This window comes from Heteronotia binoei, chromosome 1, assembly GCF_032191835.1.
Source record: "Heteronotia binoei isolate CCM8104 ecotype False Entrance Well chromosome 1, APGP_CSIRO_Hbin_v1, whole genome shotgun sequence".
Lineage (NCBI taxonomy): Eukaryota > Metazoa > Chordata > Lepidosauria > Squamata > Gekkonidae > Heteronotia > Heteronotia binoei.
Genome location: NC_083223.1, coordinates 58,624,984 through 58,645,586, shown reverse-complemented (window position 1 = coordinate 58,645,586; position 20,603 = coordinate 58,624,984). Strand labels below are relative to the sequence as shown.

Here is a 20,603-nt window from a genome sequence, read left to right as displayed (position 1 = left end):
ATATTTAGGCACAATTATTCTGTGTTGCATATCAGTCAAAACTGTCGCTATGCCAAGCCACAAAATTGTGGAACCAAATGTATTTGATGAGGAAGTAACCCATACTGAATGATTTCATGCTTGGCCAATTTATGTGAATCTGAAGTTATACTGAGATGCACTGTTTCTCAAGGGATGGGGAATTAGACTGGAACTGATGGGGGGGAAAAGACCCTGGTTCTAACCCCAAGCATGCTGCTGACCTGGTAGGTGTAACCCTGGAAGAATCACAGTCATTCTGTGCTCCTCTTTCTACTCTTTACTTTTGAGTACTGTCTATGACCATGATTTAGCAGCTAAGGCTTCACTACTACTGGCAAATGGTAAAATCAACAAAGTAAATATGAAAGAGTTAAGAAAAAGATTTAAGGACCTTCTCTGTCATTACCTTAATGGCCGTGGAGCTGCTGCATCATGTCCTTCCTACATTGTTCCATATGAAGCTTATACTGAGGCAGACTATTATCTGCTCTGACTAGCAGTGACCTCAAGCAAAGTAATTTCCTCACTCCTCTCCTGCTATCTCTTAGCTCGAGATGCTGCAGATTGAATGTGGGACCTTGTGCATACAAACAAAGTATGAATTTTACCACATTATCACTATATGTAACCAAAAGGAAAATGTTCCAGAGGACCTACCAAAAAATGTCTGACTTTTAAAAATCCCAATATTTGACCTGATGAACTGTATTCACCATTTTTTTTCTTTTTTCCCTGCTTTTACAGATTTCAGACAGAAGTAAATTATGATACATTGGAAGTCAGAGATGGCCCAGCTAGTTCATCTCCATTAATAGGAGAATACCATGGTACTCAAGCACCACAATTTCTTATTAGTACTGGCAATTATATGTACCTGTTGTTTACCACTGATAATAGTCGTTCCAGTGTTGGCTTCTTAATTCACTATGAGAGTAAGTTTTGGGGTTTCCTCCCCTAATTAAAATGTTCTAATTAAATATTTGGTGGGAATGTGAACTTTGACTAGCATTGTCCTGGGAACTGGAGAAACGTGTAATGAAGTCATTCTCTGTGATAATTAGGTACTACGAGTGGCAACCCACAAGGATTTATGGGAGGCATCTCACTGCCCCCTCTGCCACCATTTCCTCATTTACAGCACAAAAAGTGAATTGAGGAAAGAATGTATCATTCAACATATTCCTGCCAGCCAAACCATAATTTGTCAGTGACCAAACTGAGTGTTGGAAAAGCTAACTGAAAAAGGAAAGGAATAATCCACACACTGATTCAAATACAAATATAAGGTTGAATCCAGCCAGCTTTTTTTGCTTGTCTTCACCTAATCCACCACCTTACTTATGCTTTCATTTTATGTGACTTCTGTTTATGCATATCCCATGGTACTCAGCATAGTGGGTATGTTTGTTTGTTTCAGTTTAGTTTCTGTTCCTCAAAAATGATTGGTGTTTGTTTAAGCAGTAATCCCTGTAAAATGATATGACATTTTACATAAAGTCTACGTAAAGCTCCAAAGCATAGCATTGCTTTTTGAAATTATACCATGTCAAAGCTTCACTTCTAAGTAGTAGTTCACTACTGGTAACATGATGTGTTGGCTCTTGTTGCACTGATTGACTATCCGTTTACTCAGGCAAATATTTTCTGATAATTTGCATCACTAAATACAGTCAATGGTAAAGGTTATAACTTTTGTCTTCATTTGCATGTCTCTTCTAAACTTATTCCATATCCTGCTATAAAAATTAATAGGTTGAATCCCAGAATTCCACTCAGCGAAGTATGTGCTGCCTTCTTCCAGCAACTCTTTCTCCAGAGTAGATGGGTAGAATCTAACACATTAATTTACCTGCAATCAATTTAAATTGTTTTCATCTGCAATTAGTACAAGTGAACTTTGATTTATTTGATATGATGTAGCCTCTTTCCCTGACCAACTGCAGGTTATTCTCACATGGTTTTAACCTAGTGAACCTTAATCTTTGGATACACTGAGTTAGAGTTTGATTTCCCCCCCAAACAGGGAAAATCTGGGGGAGTCATGATCATTGGCTGTTTAAGAAAGATTACACCAATTGTTGGGCTTACCCAAAGGCTGACAGCTGTCCAGGCTCAGAATATGCTCTAAATTCACAGTTGGGAGGCAGGAAGATGTTAAAAGAGCAAGATCTGCAGTCTATGGAAGATACCATTCTCATTACCATTCCAAGCGCCTGGTTAAAAGAAACTGGAGAAGTGCCCCAGCATTATAGAAATGTGAGCAGATCACATATAGAGGGTAAAATACAGCTATACAAACAATTTAAGGAATAAAAAATGGACAATAAATTATCATGACATCTATTGGGTATACTTAGAACTTATGAAAAATTCCTCTCTTTGCTGTCTATATTGAGGTTTCTAATTCTTCTTTAGCCAGTTTGGTGTAGTGGTTAAGTGTGCAGACTCTTATCTGGGAAAACTGGGTTTGATTCCCCACTCATCCATTTGCACCTGCTAGCATAGCCTTGGGTCAGCCATAGCTCTGGCAGAAGTTGTCCTTGAAAAGGTAGCTGCTGTGAGAGCCCTCTGCAGCCCCACCCACCTCACAGGGTGTCTGTTGTGGGGGAGGAAGGTAAAGGAGATTGTGAGCTGCTCTGAGACTCTTCGGAGTGGAGGGTGGGATATAAATCTAATATCATCTTCTTCGTCTTTTTGGACCACTGATTACATGAACAGGTTGTAACAAAGATATATTTTTCCTTTATTTTTCTCTTTTAAATTTTGCTTCCCAAAGCAAAAAAAAAAGGGGGAGGGGGCTTTGTTTTGAGTGCTAATTCAATTTTTGTCTTTATTTGCAACTGGCTTCTATCTTTCTCACTTCCTTCCCTCCAGGTGTTACTTTAGAATCAGATTCCTGTCTTGACCCAGGAATTCCTGTGAATGGGCATCGCCATGGCAATAATTTCAGTATTCGATCTACAGTAACATTTAGCTGTGATCCAGGTTATACCCTCAGTGATGACGAACCTCTTGTGTGTGAAAGAAACCACCAGTGGAATCACGCTCTTCCTAGCTGTGATGGTAAGGATGGTGCATACTGTCATGAGATTGCTGTCTGAATATGTTATGCAAGTATAACACCTGCATTTGCCTAAATTAATATTTAGTAGGAACCAGGGTCTTTGACAATAAGATGTAAATGTCCTTTTATAGTTATAGATGTTTACTCATTGAAAGTTTGTCACAAGATAAAATTAACGCTGACTGTTAATATCATGAATGAGAACTTGGAGTAGGTGACCCCTTCTACCTGAGTATGTGTGGGAAATGGTAGGTTTGGAAGAGACAGAGAGAAAAAGAAGAAAATATTATGAAAGCTGGAACTGGAGCACTGAGTAGTGCAAGGCTCTGGCTCCCTCTCTTTCTCTGGGGATTTGATGTAGGCATGGTGAACCTGCTATCCTATAAGGGCTTTTACCTCCATCGATGGCCCACATCTGTTTTTTAAAGCAAATATTATAAAGTTTCCAGTGCACTTTGCTCATCCACAAGGAACCAAATCCAATAGCACAGTTCTTGGACATTCTTTAGGTAAATTTAAATCCAGCCCTCTGAACTGCATCAGGAAGTAAATCTGGAAAACAGTGAATTTTATACTGATAGCAAGATTATCAGACCAAATGATCTCAGTTAACAAAAAAGCCCCTGTAGTCTAAACCAGCTGAAATTTTCAAATGGTCTCATATACTACATGCTATATTTATATCTTACTAGAGTATGCATAATTATGAGAATTCTATTTCTGGCCAAGCAGAAGCACATCTAGCACAATGGACTAGGTTGATGAAAGGTGCTTAATTCCATAGATACCATCCAAACATGCAAAATCAAGGTCAAAATGAGTAATATGTTTGACAGAAGTACCTGTATCTTATCTGGATTTACATGGGGGTCAAGGTAGAACCACATAACACTAAGAAGAAGATATTGGATTTATATCCCTCCCTATACTCTGAACCTGAGAGTCTCAGAGCGGTCACAATCTCCTTTACCTCCCCCCCCCACAACAGACGCCCTGTGAGGTAGGTGGGGCTGATAGAGCTCTTACAGCAGCTGCCTTTTCATGGACAACTCCTATGAGAGCTATGGCTGACCCAAGGCCATTCCAGCAGGTGCAAGTGGAGGAGTGGGGAATCAAACCTGGTTCTCCCAGATAAGAATCCATGCACTTAACCGCTACACCAAACTGGCTTTCAGATAGCATGATGGAGAACTGAAATCCCTCAGTAATATTTTCTAGCCTTCCTTCCATGTAGAACTGAAATTGGTAGAGTGTGGAACCATGAGCTCCCTGTCTGGAGAGGTGGCCAAAATGATCAATGATGTCAATGGTGTTGAATATCTCCAAAATGTCCCTGATAAACACCAAGACTCTCATATTTCTATAGAATACTGTATTTAAAAATCCATTAGTTACTTGATATTTATTTATAGGTATGGGCACAGAACAGGAAAGCCTGAGTTGGTCTGGGGCTTGTGAACAGGGTGGTCCTGGAATGAACCCTGAACCAACCCACTGAACAACAACAACAAAAAAATGCCCTAACTGGTACGGGTGGTGTCTACATCATCTGGAAGTGACAAAAGCATGTTGGCCCCCTGATATGCTTGTGTCATTTTCTGGGTGGTGTCAGTCCCTGCCCCCCAGCACACACACATTACCTAGAAGTGACATGAGCACATTTACATCACTTAAAGATGGTGCAGGTATGCCAGGTGCGGGGTCTGGAAGTGGTGTGCCAAATAGCAAGCTGAATCAAGCAAAAAAACTCAGTGAATGTTTAGGGGAAGACACCTTCCCCAAACTTCAGCTCGTGAGTTCTGAACTGGGCAAAGTCTAGTCTGGACTTTAGTTTGGGCTCAGGTCTGTGCCCATTCCTATCCATTTATATATAGAAGATTGTGTCTTAGCCTTTCTAAAGAAACTCAGGGATACATTGTTATCTCCTCACAAAAAATTGTGTAGTAAAATAGTCTGAGAGAGAATAACTGGCTTAAAGTCATCCAGTAGCATTGTAGTGATTTAAACTTGCATCTCCTAAATCCTCCTGTGGCATTCAACATATTCCATTATGATGGTTTTCTGAATAAAAAGAAGATGAAGAAACAACTAGTACAGCTTCATCCTCTTTGTTTTGCCTTGGTGCAGCCCTCTTTCTTCTTCCTGGCTTTCTGAATAGCCTCTTGGGCAGCCAACAGTTTGGACATGGTGTGTAGAAGAAATGGTTAAACTATAGACCAAACTAAACATATATATTGACCTAAAATTTTTCCATCCAAAGGAATATGAGGGATTTTATGATTAATAAGGAGGAACAGAGTAATGTTCTTTTTTAGAATTCCTGAAAATTGCAGCTTTCTATATGCTTCTGATCAAGGCATATAGATTTCAGACAAAGAGAAGATGAGATTTTTGCTTATGGTGATATCTTCAAAGTGCTGAACTATAGTTCTTGAGATAGTTTTATTGATACACTGCATTTTCTTTCTGTTTTATTTAGAGCCCATAAAATATGCAGCACAATCCTAAACAGAGATAGAAGGGTATAAGTCCATTGAAATAATTGAATTTAGAAGGGTGTAACTCTGCTTAAGATTGCAATGTCAGTGCAATCTTAAGTACTGAATAATATGTATAGTTCTGAAAATCGCTGCTATCTTTATTATGAGATGTAAGTTTTATAATTTAGGATGTTCAGACATTCAACAGCAATGAAGCAGCTGGAGCAGCTGGATGAGAATGTTCTACAAATTTGGGAACCCCAAGATTGCCCCCCCCCATTCGGAATAAAGAGACAGACAATGATATGGGATAAAGGGCCACTTTATTTAAATTAACGGCAATGGGAAAACATGGGGCCAGGTTGAGCCAGGGGTCAAAACACAGACCACCTCCCCAACCTGAAACAGGCTGAGCCCTGGGTCTCGGGAGTGAGCCGACCCAACGGCTCAAAACCGGCCGGCCACGCACTAGATCCAGCTCACACTCACCCGAGCCATGCAGCCTGGGCTGTGGACCACTCCCTAGTGACTGGATCACCAGGCTCCCTGGAGCCAACCTTGAGCCGTGCAGCTTAGGTCCCCCAGGTACGCCTTACACCCCCAAAGGTGCGTTGCCATGCAAACTCACCAAATGCCCCCAAAAGAACATGTTCCCAACGGTAAAACCGCCAAGGACAGCACCAAGCCTCTGCTTAGGCCACTGACCCCCCACTAAACAGAACATGTTCCAGCCCATGCCTCAAATCAGCCAAAAAGGCCTTGTTGCCCTTTATCGACAAGTGAACGCCATCAGGCCTGTACAAATCCGTATACTTGGCCCTGATGGCTGGGTGGGGCACGTAAACTCTGAGCCCTGCCTCCATGACAATACATAAGGCCCTATTGACTTTCCTTCTGGCCTGCTCCAAGCCCTCTGGGTCCCAAGCTGCCCGCTACACCCAGCGCGGCAACATGGCCGACCACAAGACGAGGACGCTTGGCCATCTTTGCTTAATCAGGGTGATGTCATCCTGGGCCTGAATTGATAGGGCCTTACCCTTCATTAGGCCCAAATCATTCTCCCCCAGGTGAATCACCAAGATGTGCGGCGGCGGGCCCCTCCTCTCCTTAAACAGAAGCAAGAGGAGGCCCACCCACTTCATGCCCCGCCGGCCCTGCCACTCAATTGTGGCCTGCTCGCTCAGGCCCAACTGAGATCCTCCTGGCATCCGACGTGCCTGATGTGCTGCCCAGAAGACAATACTGTGGCCGCAAATAAGGATCCTCCTCCTTTTCGGGCCAGCCACAGCACCTAAGAAAGAAATAGCAAATTCAAAAACTTTAATAACCATAACCATAACATAATAGAAGAAACCCCACTGTCGTGCCTTACGAAACCAGAGGCCGGATATAGGTTCGAAAGGCCCGAGACTTCCAACGGCCCACTCGGCGAATGACATCACCTTCATAGCCCATAGCCGCAGCCGTAGATGCTGCGCCTATGCGAAAAGAGTGAGTGCCAAACTTTGCACCCCCGAGTCCCAACTTTTCTAGGGCCCGGGTGGTGACTGCCCAAAACTGAAACTTGGAAAGAGAGGAGGAGTCCTCATGGCAGAATAGCAGGCCCTGAGCCGTTCCCCACATTTCCAGATATAGCGCCAAGGCCTGCACCGGGCACAACTCCTCCTCAACACAGGGGCCCAGCGTAATCACGCAACCCTTCTGTTTTTGGTCGGTTTTAGACCGGCGGACTCGAATGACCGCCTGCCCCTTCTCAAGCATAACATCACCCACCCGCAGGGCCCTGTCCGAAACATTGGTGCGAGAACCTGCAACCAGCTCAGGTACCCGCAACGCCCCAAAAACGCCGTCAAAGCCGCGGCGTGAAAAAGAACCTGCTCATAACTCGATACACAAACTTAAGCCCAGGTGGAGTGGAGTCCCTGCAAAATAGAGGGCGAAATTGGGAGCCTGCTATCGACCAGGCGGCTTGCCTCCCGGGACCACCCTTCCAACATTTTGGAAATCCGTAAGTCCTTGGTGCCCTCTGAGTACCCGCGCGACCTGCTGGTAAAAGCCAACCCAGCGAGCTGACCCTTGATGGACTTCATGGACAGACCACGATCCTTCTGCCAAACGCAAAATTGGAGCAGCTGCTTGACTGGGACAGGCCAGGTCTCCTCCAGCCTGGCGCCTGCTCTAAACAACGAAAATTGCCTTGCCACCCGATCATACGACCTCCTCATACTGGGTGCAATTGCAAGTTGAATGGCCCGGCTCACTTCCTCCTTCCAATTTGCCACAGCTCTGCCGGCATGGGCACTGGATAACTGTCGGCCTCTGTGGTGAGCTGCTGGAACTGCTCCATCTGTTGGCGAGACAGAGCATCCGCCACACCATTACTAGAGCCCGGTACATGCCGGGCGGCAAACAGCACATTCAGTTCTAAGCAGCATAACGTAAAACGCCTAACCAAACTCGTAACTGGAGGGGACCTGGAAGTAAGATTATTGACAACATGGACAACCGCCATATTGTCGCACCAAAAGTGCACCGTATGGTTGGCCAAAGAGCTCCCCCAAATAAAAACTGCAACCACAATAGGGAAGAACTCCAAAAATGCCAAGTTACGAATCAAATCAGAGATCCGCCACTCGGCTGGCCAAGGTTCAGCACACCACTGTGCCCGGAAATACACACCAAACCTGGTGGTGCCCGCAGCATCAGAGACAATCTGCAATTCAGCTTCCAAAAGCATAACCTCCCGCCAAAAAGATGTCCCATTGAAATGCTGAAAAAAGTTCTCCCAAACCTGCAAGTCATCCCGCATGCACCTAGTTACCCGAGTAACGTGGTGAGGCAAGCGCAACGCAGTCATGCCGTCACAAAATTGCCTCAAAAACGCCCTGCCGGGCGCCACCACCTTACACGCAAAGTTCAGGTGGCCAACTAGCTGTTGGAGCTCAAGCAGCGAAACTTTCTTCCTTCCCATCATTACAGCCACCCTTTCACGCAAGCCACGCAACTTATCCTGCGACAACCGTGAAGACTGCTGTACGGTGTCCAGCTCTATACCTAAAAAAGTCAAAACGGTCGAGGGGCCCTCCGTCTTTTCCACTGCCAACGGCACTCCCAGCTCGGCCACCAATAGCTCAAAAGACCTGAGCAGATAAGCGCATTGGCCAGAACCCGCGGGGCCCACGAACAGGAAGTCATCAGGGTAGTGCGCCGTATCCCGCATACCTGTCCTAAACTGCAATGCCCACTCGAGAAACGTACTAAACCGCTCGAAGGCCGAACAGGAGACTGAACACCCCATAGGGAGGGCCCGGTCCATATAAAAACTGCCTTCAAAACAAAACCCCAACAACTCGAAATCGTCCGGGTGCACGGGCAGCAACCTAAAGGCCGACTTAATGTCGCATTTAGCGAGCTCCGCGCCTACCCCACAGTGGCGAACTATTCGCACTGCCCGGTCAAAGGAGGTGTACCTGACCGAACACAACTCCTCTGGAATGGCATCGTTAACCGACTGGCCCCTTGGGTATGATAAATGATGTATCAGCCGGTACTCACCCTTGGCCTTTTTTGGCACCACCCCAAGAGGGGAGACCCTCAAATTAGGCACAGGTGGCTCCGTAAAGGGACCCAAAACACGGCCTTCTGTGCATTCCTTCTTAATTTTACCTCGCACCACGTGTTCTAAGCCTTTAACCGACTTCAAGTTAGAACACAAAAAGGGGGTTCACGGGCCCAAGTAAGGAATCCGAAACCCAAACGTAAAACCATCTAACAAATAACGCCTATCATCCAAACGCGGATAATTTAGCAACAGCTTACTGAGCACCGCCGTTCTGATGGGGCTGGGGCCCTTTACCAGGTGGTTGATTGGGATCTCCCGGCCTCTTGAAGCCCCCTTTGGGCTTCGACCTATTACATGCTGTAAAAGCATGGGGTCCCCCGCACACCGGACATTCATGCCGATATTTACATGCTTTTCTGGCGCACGCCCCTTGGGAGGTAAACTCCCAGCAAAGCAGCCGAGGTTGAACTGGCTGCCCCGCGGGTGTGCGGGTAACGGCAGGATGAGTCGTTTTTTGGACGATGTGACCGCTGTCAGATCTATCGCCCGCATTAGGCTTTGCGGGAGCCATCAGTTGCAACCAGAGCTGTTGGCTGATTTGATCCCACGGCAACCCGGGATTAACCGCTGCCCTCATGCGGAACGCCTCATCATATTGGAGCCACGCTCTGCCCACAAAATCACTATAGGCGCGATAAATAATATTGCAATACTGAAAAAGCGGGGCGGCCCTCCAAGGCTGGGCCCTAGTAATTACCCCCCGCATAAATCAAAAACCCTGGCAACCAGTTCGACCAAGACCTGTCAACTTTTCTCCTCTTAAGCTTTTCTTTGTCCTTTCGTCCATCTCCTCTTTGGCTTCTTCTCTAGCTCCCGGTACAACAAGCTGAATACGTCGATGTATTCGCCCCTCAAGATCTTTTCTCTAGTTGCCACCATAAGGTGGTCGCCTAATGGCATAGCTGAGTCGCCAAAAGGGATAGCGTGGAACGGAACCGAAGCATACGAAAAAGAAGGGTGCGGTGGAAACCCCAGCCCACCCCACTGCTGTGTGGACCAAGGTGCAGTAGCCGGAGCAGCTAACTGGCCTCCCCAAGGAAGGACACCCCCGGCTATGTGACCCAACACAACCCCAGGTCCGCCAGGCTGTCCCGCCGCGAGTGGCAAAGATGACCAAGAAGACCCCGCACCTACTTGCCCAGGTGAGGGAGACAAGAAAGGTGACCACCCCAACGATGGCTGCTGACTCGAGGAGGGCCCTCCTGCTACATGCAGAAACCCCAACCCCTGTGCGGGCACCGATGTACCAGCCCCGGGCCCCATGGCCAAACCGTCCCCCGAGACTGAGGCGGCCACCTACCTTCCTGCTCAAGCGGAACCACCGCCACCTCTTCCGGCTCCCGACCTTGTTCCTCCTCTGGAGCGACCTGGTCCGACGCATCGCCATCATTGCCGCCCTGTAAGGCAGATAAACGAGCGAGAACCTCCCTCTGAAAAGCGATGGTTGCCGCCCTACCGCTTCCCGTCAGACCTGACACGCGCCGTGAAGGACCGGCGACGCCTCTTTCCCCCTCCAAAGTCTCCAAGCTATCAAGAATCGCTTGGCGGGTGCAAGCATCATCCCATTCCTCAGCCGGGGGCTCCGCTGGACTGGGTCTCTTCGTTGGCTTTTTCGCAGGCTGCTTTCCCTTCGAAGGGCCCAGTCCCTTTTTAGGCCCCATAGTTACAAATTCAACCTAAGAACACCACCCAGACCTACTGGCCTACTAAGAAGTCTGCGCGTCACCCCACGCTCAGCAGGTACCTTGATTTACCTATACCCTTGCCCTAAGAGGGCAACGTCCCAAAAATTTTGTGAGGGGTGTGGGGAGGGTGACTGCTATCCAAGCCTGCCACGAGGTGCAGGGCTATTCGACCAGCCACCGCACTAACACACTGCCCAAACCACGCTGCGCCCCACCAGCCAAACTTGAAAGTCAGCCGGGGGTTGGGAGGGTAAGACAATCCCCACAGCTCAATGCCAAACTTGGAAGCCAGGGGGTGGGAGGGTAAGACAATCCCCACAGCTAAAGGCCACCCTCTAAGCCCACAACCCACGCAGCCACCAAATCGAAGCGGCAGGAAGGGAGGGGGGGTTAACAAGAGCCCCAACAGCGGGAAGGAGCTCTACACTCAGGCAGCGCTAAACCGACGGACCGCTAAGCGGTCCTCACGCTACGACTCCTCTCGTCCCCCTACCGGCTTAACGCGGTAAAGGAATAAAGAAACTAGCCCAGCAACACCACCCGTCAATCAGAGCCGGCCCTAGGGCACATGGTGCCCCAGGAAGGCTCCCTGCCCATTGCCCCCCCCCACCGCCTTCCGCCCTCCCTCTGCAGCGCAGCGCTCTGTCATGCCCCTTCCATCAATCAGAGGAGCATGCTGCAATGAGGATCGTTCCTACCGGCTTCGAGGTGGCCGGCATCTGAGAGTTCTTTGAAGAGAGTGCTGGAGGAGGCTTCTCCCCCCCTTCCAGAATTGGAAGTGAGGGGAGACCGAAGCCTCCTCCAGCTTTCTCTTCAAAGAACGCTCAAATGCCGTCTGCCTCGAAGCTTTTAGGGCTGATCCTTGTCACAGTGTGCTCCTCTGATCACTTGGGGGGCGTATGTGGCAAGGCAGAAGGGAAGGAAGAGGGCTGGCGGTAGCGGCAGCGGTGGTGGCAGAGGCAAATTTAGGCATTTGTTTTGGGCACCAGGAGGCGGGGAGTCCAATTTGGCACCCTCCCTCCCAGCACCCTAGGCCTAGTTTGCCTAGTGGGAGAGCTGGCCCTGCATCCATCTGTCCTATTGGTATATATATATATTTTGGCCAGTTGTAGGCCTCCATAATGCTTTTCAGTTTTTAGTCCTGGCTCCATTTTTATGAAACCAACTGCTTGAGAAGGTCCTCAGACCTTGTTACCTTTTTGCCCTCAAGTTAGGCAAATCAGCTCTTTTCCACAAAACATGTAGATAATGATATTTACATGTTGTCTGTGGTGTTTAGTCTTCTGTTGGGCATTCAGAGTCACTGATGGCTATGGAATTGTTTGAATTAGTGTAGATATCAGTCATACTTCAGTTGGTATTCTATCTGTATTTGTCTATATTAACTGATTTTGTAATTTTGTAAGTTGCTTTAAGAAAATGGGCATGACTGATTGTATATTTTAAAATAAGGAAATATAAATACTCACCATGTCCTGCTTAACTGTCCCCTCTAAGTTGGGGGGGGGGGGGGATCCCAGGCAAATAAATACATGCAATCTAGTTTTTTTGTTGTTGTTGATGAATAGTTGTCAGATTCTTTACTGTCTTCCCAGTTGCCAAGGTAACAAGACTTTCACTGGCAGTTCTTGAGTATAGCTTAATGCAGATGTACATGTATTTCAATCTTATTACCACTGCTTATTACCACAATTCATTTGCTCAGATAACATTTGCGACTTCTGTTTTTCAGTAGGAACCTACTATTTGTAAAGCATCAACAGTGTTTGTGTGTTTAAAAAGTTACAATTGCCAAAAATTCAATATTGGTTATTAAAAACATACCTAAAAAGATAAAAGTCATGGTGCCCCCCATGATAACTGAAAAAGCAGAACATCAGTAACTCTTATCTCTCCCCCCCCCTTTCATTTCTTTGTTTAGCTCTATGTGGTGGATATATTCATGCAAGAAGTGGAACTGTATTATCTCCAGGGTTCCCTGATTTTTATCCAAATTCTTTAAACTGCACATGGACAATTGAAGTTTCTCATGGCAAAGGTAAAGCATTATATGATCTTACAGGATTTTCAACTTCAAAAAGCATTATATGATCTTACAGGATTTTCAACTTCAAAATGGCTCGTGGAAACTAAATAAATTCATTTTTAAAATGTTAAAGTAAAGGATCACATCTACTGCTGGCATAAATTCAAAATTTATCTAACAATCCAGACTGCTTGATGAAGAGATCAAGGGAAAGTGAATAGTTTTATTTTTACTCCCTATGAGGGTTTCAGTCATTCAAGTTTACAGGATTCCTTACACGGTTTTATGGTCCTCCACACCATCTTTACCAGAGGGAATTAGTGTAAGTTTAAGAAATGTGAGGCTAGAGGGCAAGCTATTTTCCACAGGTCCCATTCTCAGCCTTGTACTTATTATCAAGTTTACATCACTTCCCTTTATGTGCATGGTGTTCCAGTGTCTTTATCTGTAGAGACAAATAATTGAGAGATAGATAACAATAGCTAAACAATTCTCACCCTTTCTGTACCTTAAGAGACCTGGAACTCTCTATGCTCTTAAGAAGTAGCAAAGCACTAAAGAGTCACTGTTTGGAAAGTTTAAAGAGAATGAGACTCAGAAGCATTTTCTTTGTTTTATGAATAAAATGTTTTTTTCCAAAGAGAAGATGCATCAAACCTTTAAGTTCTAGCTGCTCCTGGCCTGCTGTTTCATTTGGTTAGAGATATTACTGTGGGCTTAGACTAGTTTGGCAAAGAGAAAGGGGACACAGCTGAAAGACCATACCAAGAATAATTTCTTCAGGAAAATCCTGCAGAAAATCTTACCTTAAACCCGCCCCCCCCCCCCATTTTCAAAAGGAAAAGGAAATATTTGAATCTGCCATGCCACTTAACAAGCCAGATTAGTAAATAAATTATCTTGTTTAGGTTGTTGAATTAAACAAATTAATAAAATTAATGATGAAACACCTGGAAAAGGTAGTACTATTTGAAAGTTTGATCCAGCTCAATTGATTTTTAGAAATAGATACATCTGTTTGCTAACCTTGATGGTATGTTACTTGTTTTTGTGAAAATGGTTACACTCCAAAATATCAGGGCTTTTTTGCCTGGGGGAATGTGGCAGAATGGAGTTTTGGAACCTCTTTGTAGAAACAAAATTATCAACAAAAAGTTTAAAAGTTCATGAAGGGTACCCATGTATTTCTTCTCCATTTCCCTCTTTAGAGTTCTGGCAGCTCTTTTTTTCAGAAAAAAGCCCTGCAAAAGAATACATTAGATTCCCCACCACCACTAGTCTGAATTAAGCAGACAAAAGTTAGAAGGGCCACTTTTGTGGGAAGGGCGGGATACAAATCATAAATAAATAAATAAATAAAATAGAAGGGTAAAGAGGGCAGCATGAGATAAATATATAGACATTTGCTCTTTTATCAATAGAACCTGTTTCTGAACTTCCAAGCTTAATTTTCTGTGGTGAAAATGCTGTAGAAGGTGCTGCTGTTAAACTTTACTTTACTTTATGTTATTTGATTTATATCCCGCCCTCCCTGCTGCTCAGGGTGGCTCACAACATAAAAGACCTTTCCATGTTTTTTGCTTGTCATTATAGTCATGCCTATGTACTATACCCCTAAATAGTATGTTTCTCTCTTTCCCCTTTCACTAACCCCACGTGAATTTATCATGGCTGCCTTGTCCCCCCTTGTGCAAGTTTCTGTGGTTCTCTATGATACAGACCTTCCAGAACACGAATCATGCACTCACTTTTACCAACTGTTATGAGTATTTCAGACTGAATTAAACAAACAAACATATGCAAGAGGGCATTTTTTTTTTCAGTGACCTTACAGGCAATGAGCATTCAAAATCAGGAAATCTGATAGTTTGTTGACTCTGAAATATTCGTTTTTTCTAACCGTAAACCAAAATGCCTTGCTTAACAGTAATTTATCTGCCATTTTAAATAATCTACTTCTTTGTTTTGTTAAAGACAAATACTTATTAGACTCCAGTCAATACTAGCAATTAAAGGATCTTTGTCTCAGCTGTGTTTGGAAAATAATTGGAAAGGGGGGTTGCCTTCTGCATTTTCACACTAGTTTAATGCATTCTTGAACAGTATGGTATTTATCTAAATAAGTTGGTATGAGTTTTTCTTTTGCTCAGTTAGATAACTTCAAGGATTGAAATGAAATAGGATTTTAAAAGCAGAGTATTAAAATAGATGTTTTGCTCTTCTGATAGTGAAACTTTGAAATGTATAGCCTTCCTTTCCCCCTAGCCCTTCTTTGTTCTCTTATTATTATTCTTTCCTTTCGTGGATGAGTTTTTTTAAATGAAATGTGAATTCTTGTGTAGCAATCTGGGGTCAAAAGCAAGGACTTTCAGAAAACAAACACAATTTCTGATGTAGGCTAGCTTTGGCAATGTATACATCGAAGAATGCTATCAACTTGTTTTAGGATACTGTATGAATTATAGTCATTTTTCAAGGTCACCATATATGTGCCCACTGTTTTGTGTTTTAACTACAATTTACTCTCTCTCTCTCTGTGCATCTGTTCTTACACTTCAGATACGGCTCTTTCTTGACCTCACCATAGACATTGTTTTATATGGTGAGCTATATGGCCCCGTAAAAAGTCTGCCAAGAAAACGTCATGATATGACGTCACCCCATGAGTCGGTAATGACTTGGGGCTTGCACAGGGGACTACTTTTACTTTTTATATGGCCTACAGCCCTGACTAGAATAGCCCAGGCTAACGCGATCTCATCAGATCTTGGAAGGTTGGCCTTGATTAGTACTTGGATGGGGAGATCACCAAAGAAGTCCAGAGTTGCTACTCAGTGGCAGGCAGTGACAAACCTCCTCTGACTGTCTCTTGCCTTAAAAATATTATGGAGTTACCATAAGTCAGCAATGACTTGGTGACCAAAAAAAAAGTCCTACAAGTCAAAAGGGAGCAGGGTGAGCAGAGGATGTGTGACACTAGTAGGGTTGCCAGGTCAAACTCTGAAAATATCTGTGAGCTTTGGTGGTGGAGCTTGGAGACTTTCCAATTCCCTAAAATAAATAAATAAATAAATAAATATACAGCAGTGCAGTTCCCCTGAATACAGTCTTCATTTCCTCATCCACAGCATCTGCACTCCCGCTAAATGAATGTGAACACACACACACACTCACAATGCAGCCAAAATAAACAGTTTGCAAGTCCACATTTCTGTACTCTCTTTGGGATAATCACTTTACTCATGAGAGTTGCTGAATGTAACAATCTGCTGTATTTCCACCAATTTCAGACTAACAGGAAAATGAGAGTATAATAGAGTGGAGTGGAGGTGGAGTTTCCTCCATCCCATAATCAGGTTCCAGTTAATTCTTTAGTATCCATATGACTTCTGAAATGAATTCAGTCACTGTGCTGTCTTAATCTCCCTCACACACACCGGGAAGAGCCATGTGGTTTTGCTGCCCACCCAATGCAGTTTTAGGTCCTGCTGAGATTTAAAGACACACACACATTCCAAAACAAAGAGTTTGCAGGTTTCTTCTAAACCTGCTGAGATCTAAAGGCACATCCTGGCTGTTGAGGTGGGGCTTCCCCCTGCCAGCCAGCTGACTGGTAGCAGAGTGGAGCCTGCAAAACTGGAGACCCCCTGCCAGGACCTGTGGGCTGGCAAGCCCAGAAACTAGCAGAAGATGCTAGCAAAGAAAAAATTTCCCCATTCCCACAGCAGCTACCTGTGAATGTTAAAAATTCAATACTGCTGTTGTGGGGTGCCACATGGCTTTTGGACTGGCATACATGTTGTTCCATCTGCTTCCTGCCCACTTTTCAATAGTAATCTCACAACAAACTGTAATTTTCATTCCCTGGAGAGTTTACTCAGTGGCTGTGGAGTAATGATAGCGACCAAGAAGAGAAGGGGTAAGTTAATGATGACTAGTTTAGGAAAGAGAGTAAGGGGAGAAGAAATGTGATTTTCCCCCTCCTCTGTGAGTCCTCATTTGTTCCTCTTTTGTGCATTTATATTGTCAATGGTTCAATTCTTAATTTTTTCATGGTTTTCTAAATTTTGTTGTATATTCATATTTTTACAGATTTAATAAACTATATATATAAAATATATATATATACTCTGCATTATTGTATAATATGTATAACATGCAGGTATTTTTTAGAGTGAAGTAGCACTCTTCAGGAGAATAGGTTATAAATAAGCTCCTTTCCAGAAAACCAAATCTTATGCTTTACTCCTTTTTTCAAGGTGTGCAGCTTATCTTCCACACCTTTCACCTTGAGAGTTCTCATGACTATTTGCTCATCACTGAAGATGGAAGCTTCACAGAACCTGTTGCCAGATTAACTGGGTCAGTCTTGCCTCCTGCCATTAAAGCTGGACTCTTTGGAAACTTCACTGCCCAACTTCGGTTCATTTCCGATTTTTCAATTTCTTATGAAGGCTTCAATATAACATTTTCAGGTAAAAAATTAGGGCCTGAGAAATGATTTTTAGAACTGAGATGCATATCATTTGCCCAAATAATTATTTTCAACAGAACTGAAAAATGAATTATTTAAGGAATCTGTAAGATCTACTGTTTGGTAGAAATAGGATAAAGGGTATTACTATAGTGATAAAATCTATGTGTCTGTGTTTGTGTTTTTATTGAGACGGCCCAATTTGGGGCATCTCCTGTGCATCCCAAGCTGCTGCTCTGGACCCAGCCCAGATTCAAATTCCTACTCTGCCATGGCATCTTGCTGGTTGATCTTGGGCCAGTCTCATGCTGTCTGCATAGCCTACCTCACAGGGTTCTTATGAAGGTAAAACTGAGAATGGAGGAGTGTTATAAGCCACTTTGGGTCCCTGTTAGGGAAAAAAAGTAGAGTAAAAATGAAATAAATAAATAAGAGCTGTCAATTAGACAGCTTATAAATGTTAATGTTCCTAGATCAATTTTTGAAGATATCTTACATTTACTACTAAATTTCTGCATGCAGTTTTTGATGTGATGAATCAAATATCTCATGGTCTTCCACATTTTTATAGGCCTTTTGTAGCCCTAGTGTATTGTAATGTGCACCAGCAGCCAGTGCTGTTGTACTTATTGAGTGTTTCGGTTGGGTCTGTATTGTTTCTAATTGTTCTGTGTTCTGGTTAGAGTTGACTGCTAAACTCTTTTTAAGATGCTATGCAGTAGACCATTTGGAAACCTTTATTAAAGGTGGCTTTTTGAAACATATCTATTCAGTATTACTACATCAGCACCATTTTGTAAGACTTCTTTGATGTTTGATTCCAAGTGACCTAGCACATAAAGATTATGTGAAGAGGATGTGGTGATCAGATTTGCCTATGTTGCAAAAGCACAAGTCAGTCCTCACATTATCCTGTCTTAGGGTGTGGTCACACGTCACATTAAAAGCGGGTGTGTAGTGATCAAATTTGAACTGCTGAATATTAATTCGATGCAGGGCCATTCAGACAAGCATCAAAGAATGCGACTCATTCTGTTGTTGAGCGATCAGACATCCAATACTATCACACTCTTTTCTTGGAGCATGCGTGATCAGATGGTGATTTCTGGGGGGGGGGGGGGGGTCCATTGAACATGTGCCCAACTGTTTGGAGGTGGGAAATCAAATGTTGCTTCAGAGGCAGGGGGGGAGGGGGGAAAGTTTCCGGAATTAACGTTGCTGATTGAAACCAGGGAACTGCCAGGAATTACTTTCCTAGAAATTGGCAGTGACAATGATATCTGGAAATCCTCCACATTGAAAAAAAAGATTTTTTTTCCTGTTCTGAATAGTGGGATAATGCCCCCCCCCTTCCGATCCTGTGTTGATTGGAGAAGCAGAAGCGTCACCTCAGATTCCCGGATGATCTGGCAATACATATGTCTGCTGGGGCTTTAAAAAAAAAAAAAAGGTGGGAGGGGCAGTAAACATTCCAAGGGGCAGTATCGTGTGTGAGCTGTCCAAACAGGAAAAAGCCAATCTTGTGCCACTTTTTTGAAAAAAGACCGGACTTTCTGCGCTGTCAAATTAATGCGACATTGAGGCGCAGCAAGCCGGGATGACCCTGGATGACGCTCGATTGCCAGATGTGGATGTCTGAACGAACACATTTAATCCATCAGCGAGATGGAGCTGTGTCGCCACTAATGGTACGTCTGACTGCACCCTTACAGGGCCAAACGACATTATACATTTTTAATGACCCTCGACCCAAATCACTTTCACCTCAGTCACACAATAGCATCAGGAAAAGCCACTTTTAAAACCTGCAGGAAATAATTCAACTCAGTATAGCAGCTTGGGAGGAAGAGGGGGCTTCTGCCTCCCCCTTTCACTTTTTCCTGTGCTGGAACGTTCTCAGTGGAGAGCTATTTGCATAATTTTGAAGTTGCATGTAGTCAGCTCCCATGTTATGCACATATTTCCCTGCTGGGGCTTTTGGGTTCAAGGAGAAGGTATTGAGTGGTGTAAAAGCCCCCTCTTCCTGCCACATCACTGTCCTGGTTCTAGCCTGCTCCTTTGGGCTGGGTGACTCAAGTGATTCTTTGAAGTATCTCTTTGAAAATCAACCAATACATATTCATGATCCTACATTCACAAAACACTCCTATGCAGAATTATGGCAGAATAATGCCATTGAACTAAATTGGCTTGGATTGAGTAACTGCATAGGATTGTAGTACCAGGTACATACCCAGATTTTTAGTCAGACATGGCTCCCATCTCTCTGTCTTGCATTGCTTTTAATAGGATGTTCATTGTGACATGGGACATCCCCATTCATTTCTGGCTCACTTACAAATGTCAAGGTTTGGGCATGGGAGCATGAGTACTATTGTTTGGGCAATGGAGCCATGTTCCAGTGAATATTTTTTTAAAATGCATTTTCACCAGTCTTTTCAACAATATGTCACTGGATTACAGTGTATTGTGCCTCTCGTGTTAAGACAAGTATTTCCCCAGTGCCTTGATAACAAAGTCACAATCTGTCTCTCTCCTGTATTTTACTGCACTTGTGTATACTTCTGCACTCTTAAGAATGTCAGATAAATACAAAGAAATCTTTCTGACACTACTTCTCTTTTAAAACAAGTCTTCCACTTGGGTAACCAGATCAGACTACTATTCCATGAATGTAAGAGGCCAATCATACCCATAAGTGACTAACAGAATCAGAGAAAGGTTTACCACACATCATTTGTGTAAAAGTGGTTACTAGCAATTATTAATAATGGCATAATTATCTCTTAACACTGCATGTACCAGTGCCATTTTACACTCAAGTATCTTTGCACTGAGCCCAACAGTAATTGCTTACAAGATCTTTGGATACAGCACAGATGAACAAATCAGCATCTCATTCATATTAGAAGAACGGAAAATTGTCAGGAAAGCCTTTGGAAACACATAAGAGACCATTTTGTACTTTTTGAAACAATGTGAATAAAGATGATATAATACAGAGTTATGTACTCTGTGTAATATTATAAAAAAAGATAAAAGAATTGATTCAGGGTCAAGAGATTAAACGACCAGCAGAGTTGAAAGAAGAAGATGTAGTCCTTTGGTTACTTAGAAGCAGTCAGAACTGATAGCTACTTCAGAGGGAGAACTAAAGTTATTGGAACAAGACTGAAATCTTGCAGAAGACCAAGTAGTGTAAAATGGAGTCAATATGGTGAGTGCATTAAG

General features: G+C 43.9%; 1 protein-coding gene across 1 annotated transcript in view; it reads left to right on the top strand.

The window, feature by feature from the left end:
• CSMD1 (CUB and Sushi multiple domains 1) overlaps nt 1–20,603 on the top strand; it is a 1,753,937-nt gene that overhangs the window by 1,373,919 nt on the left and 359,415 nt on the right. The window contains exons 17-20 of the mRNA XM_060234944.1: nt 766–953; nt 2,896–3,084; nt 12,794–12,910; nt 17,158–17,373. Of these exons, the coding sequence (XP_060090927.1) occupies nt 766–953; nt 2,896–3,084; nt 12,794–12,910; nt 17,158–17,373 (710 nt within the window). The remainder of the gene's footprint in view (nt 1–765; nt 954–2,895; nt 3,085–12,793; nt 12,911–17,157; nt 17,374–20,603) is intronic.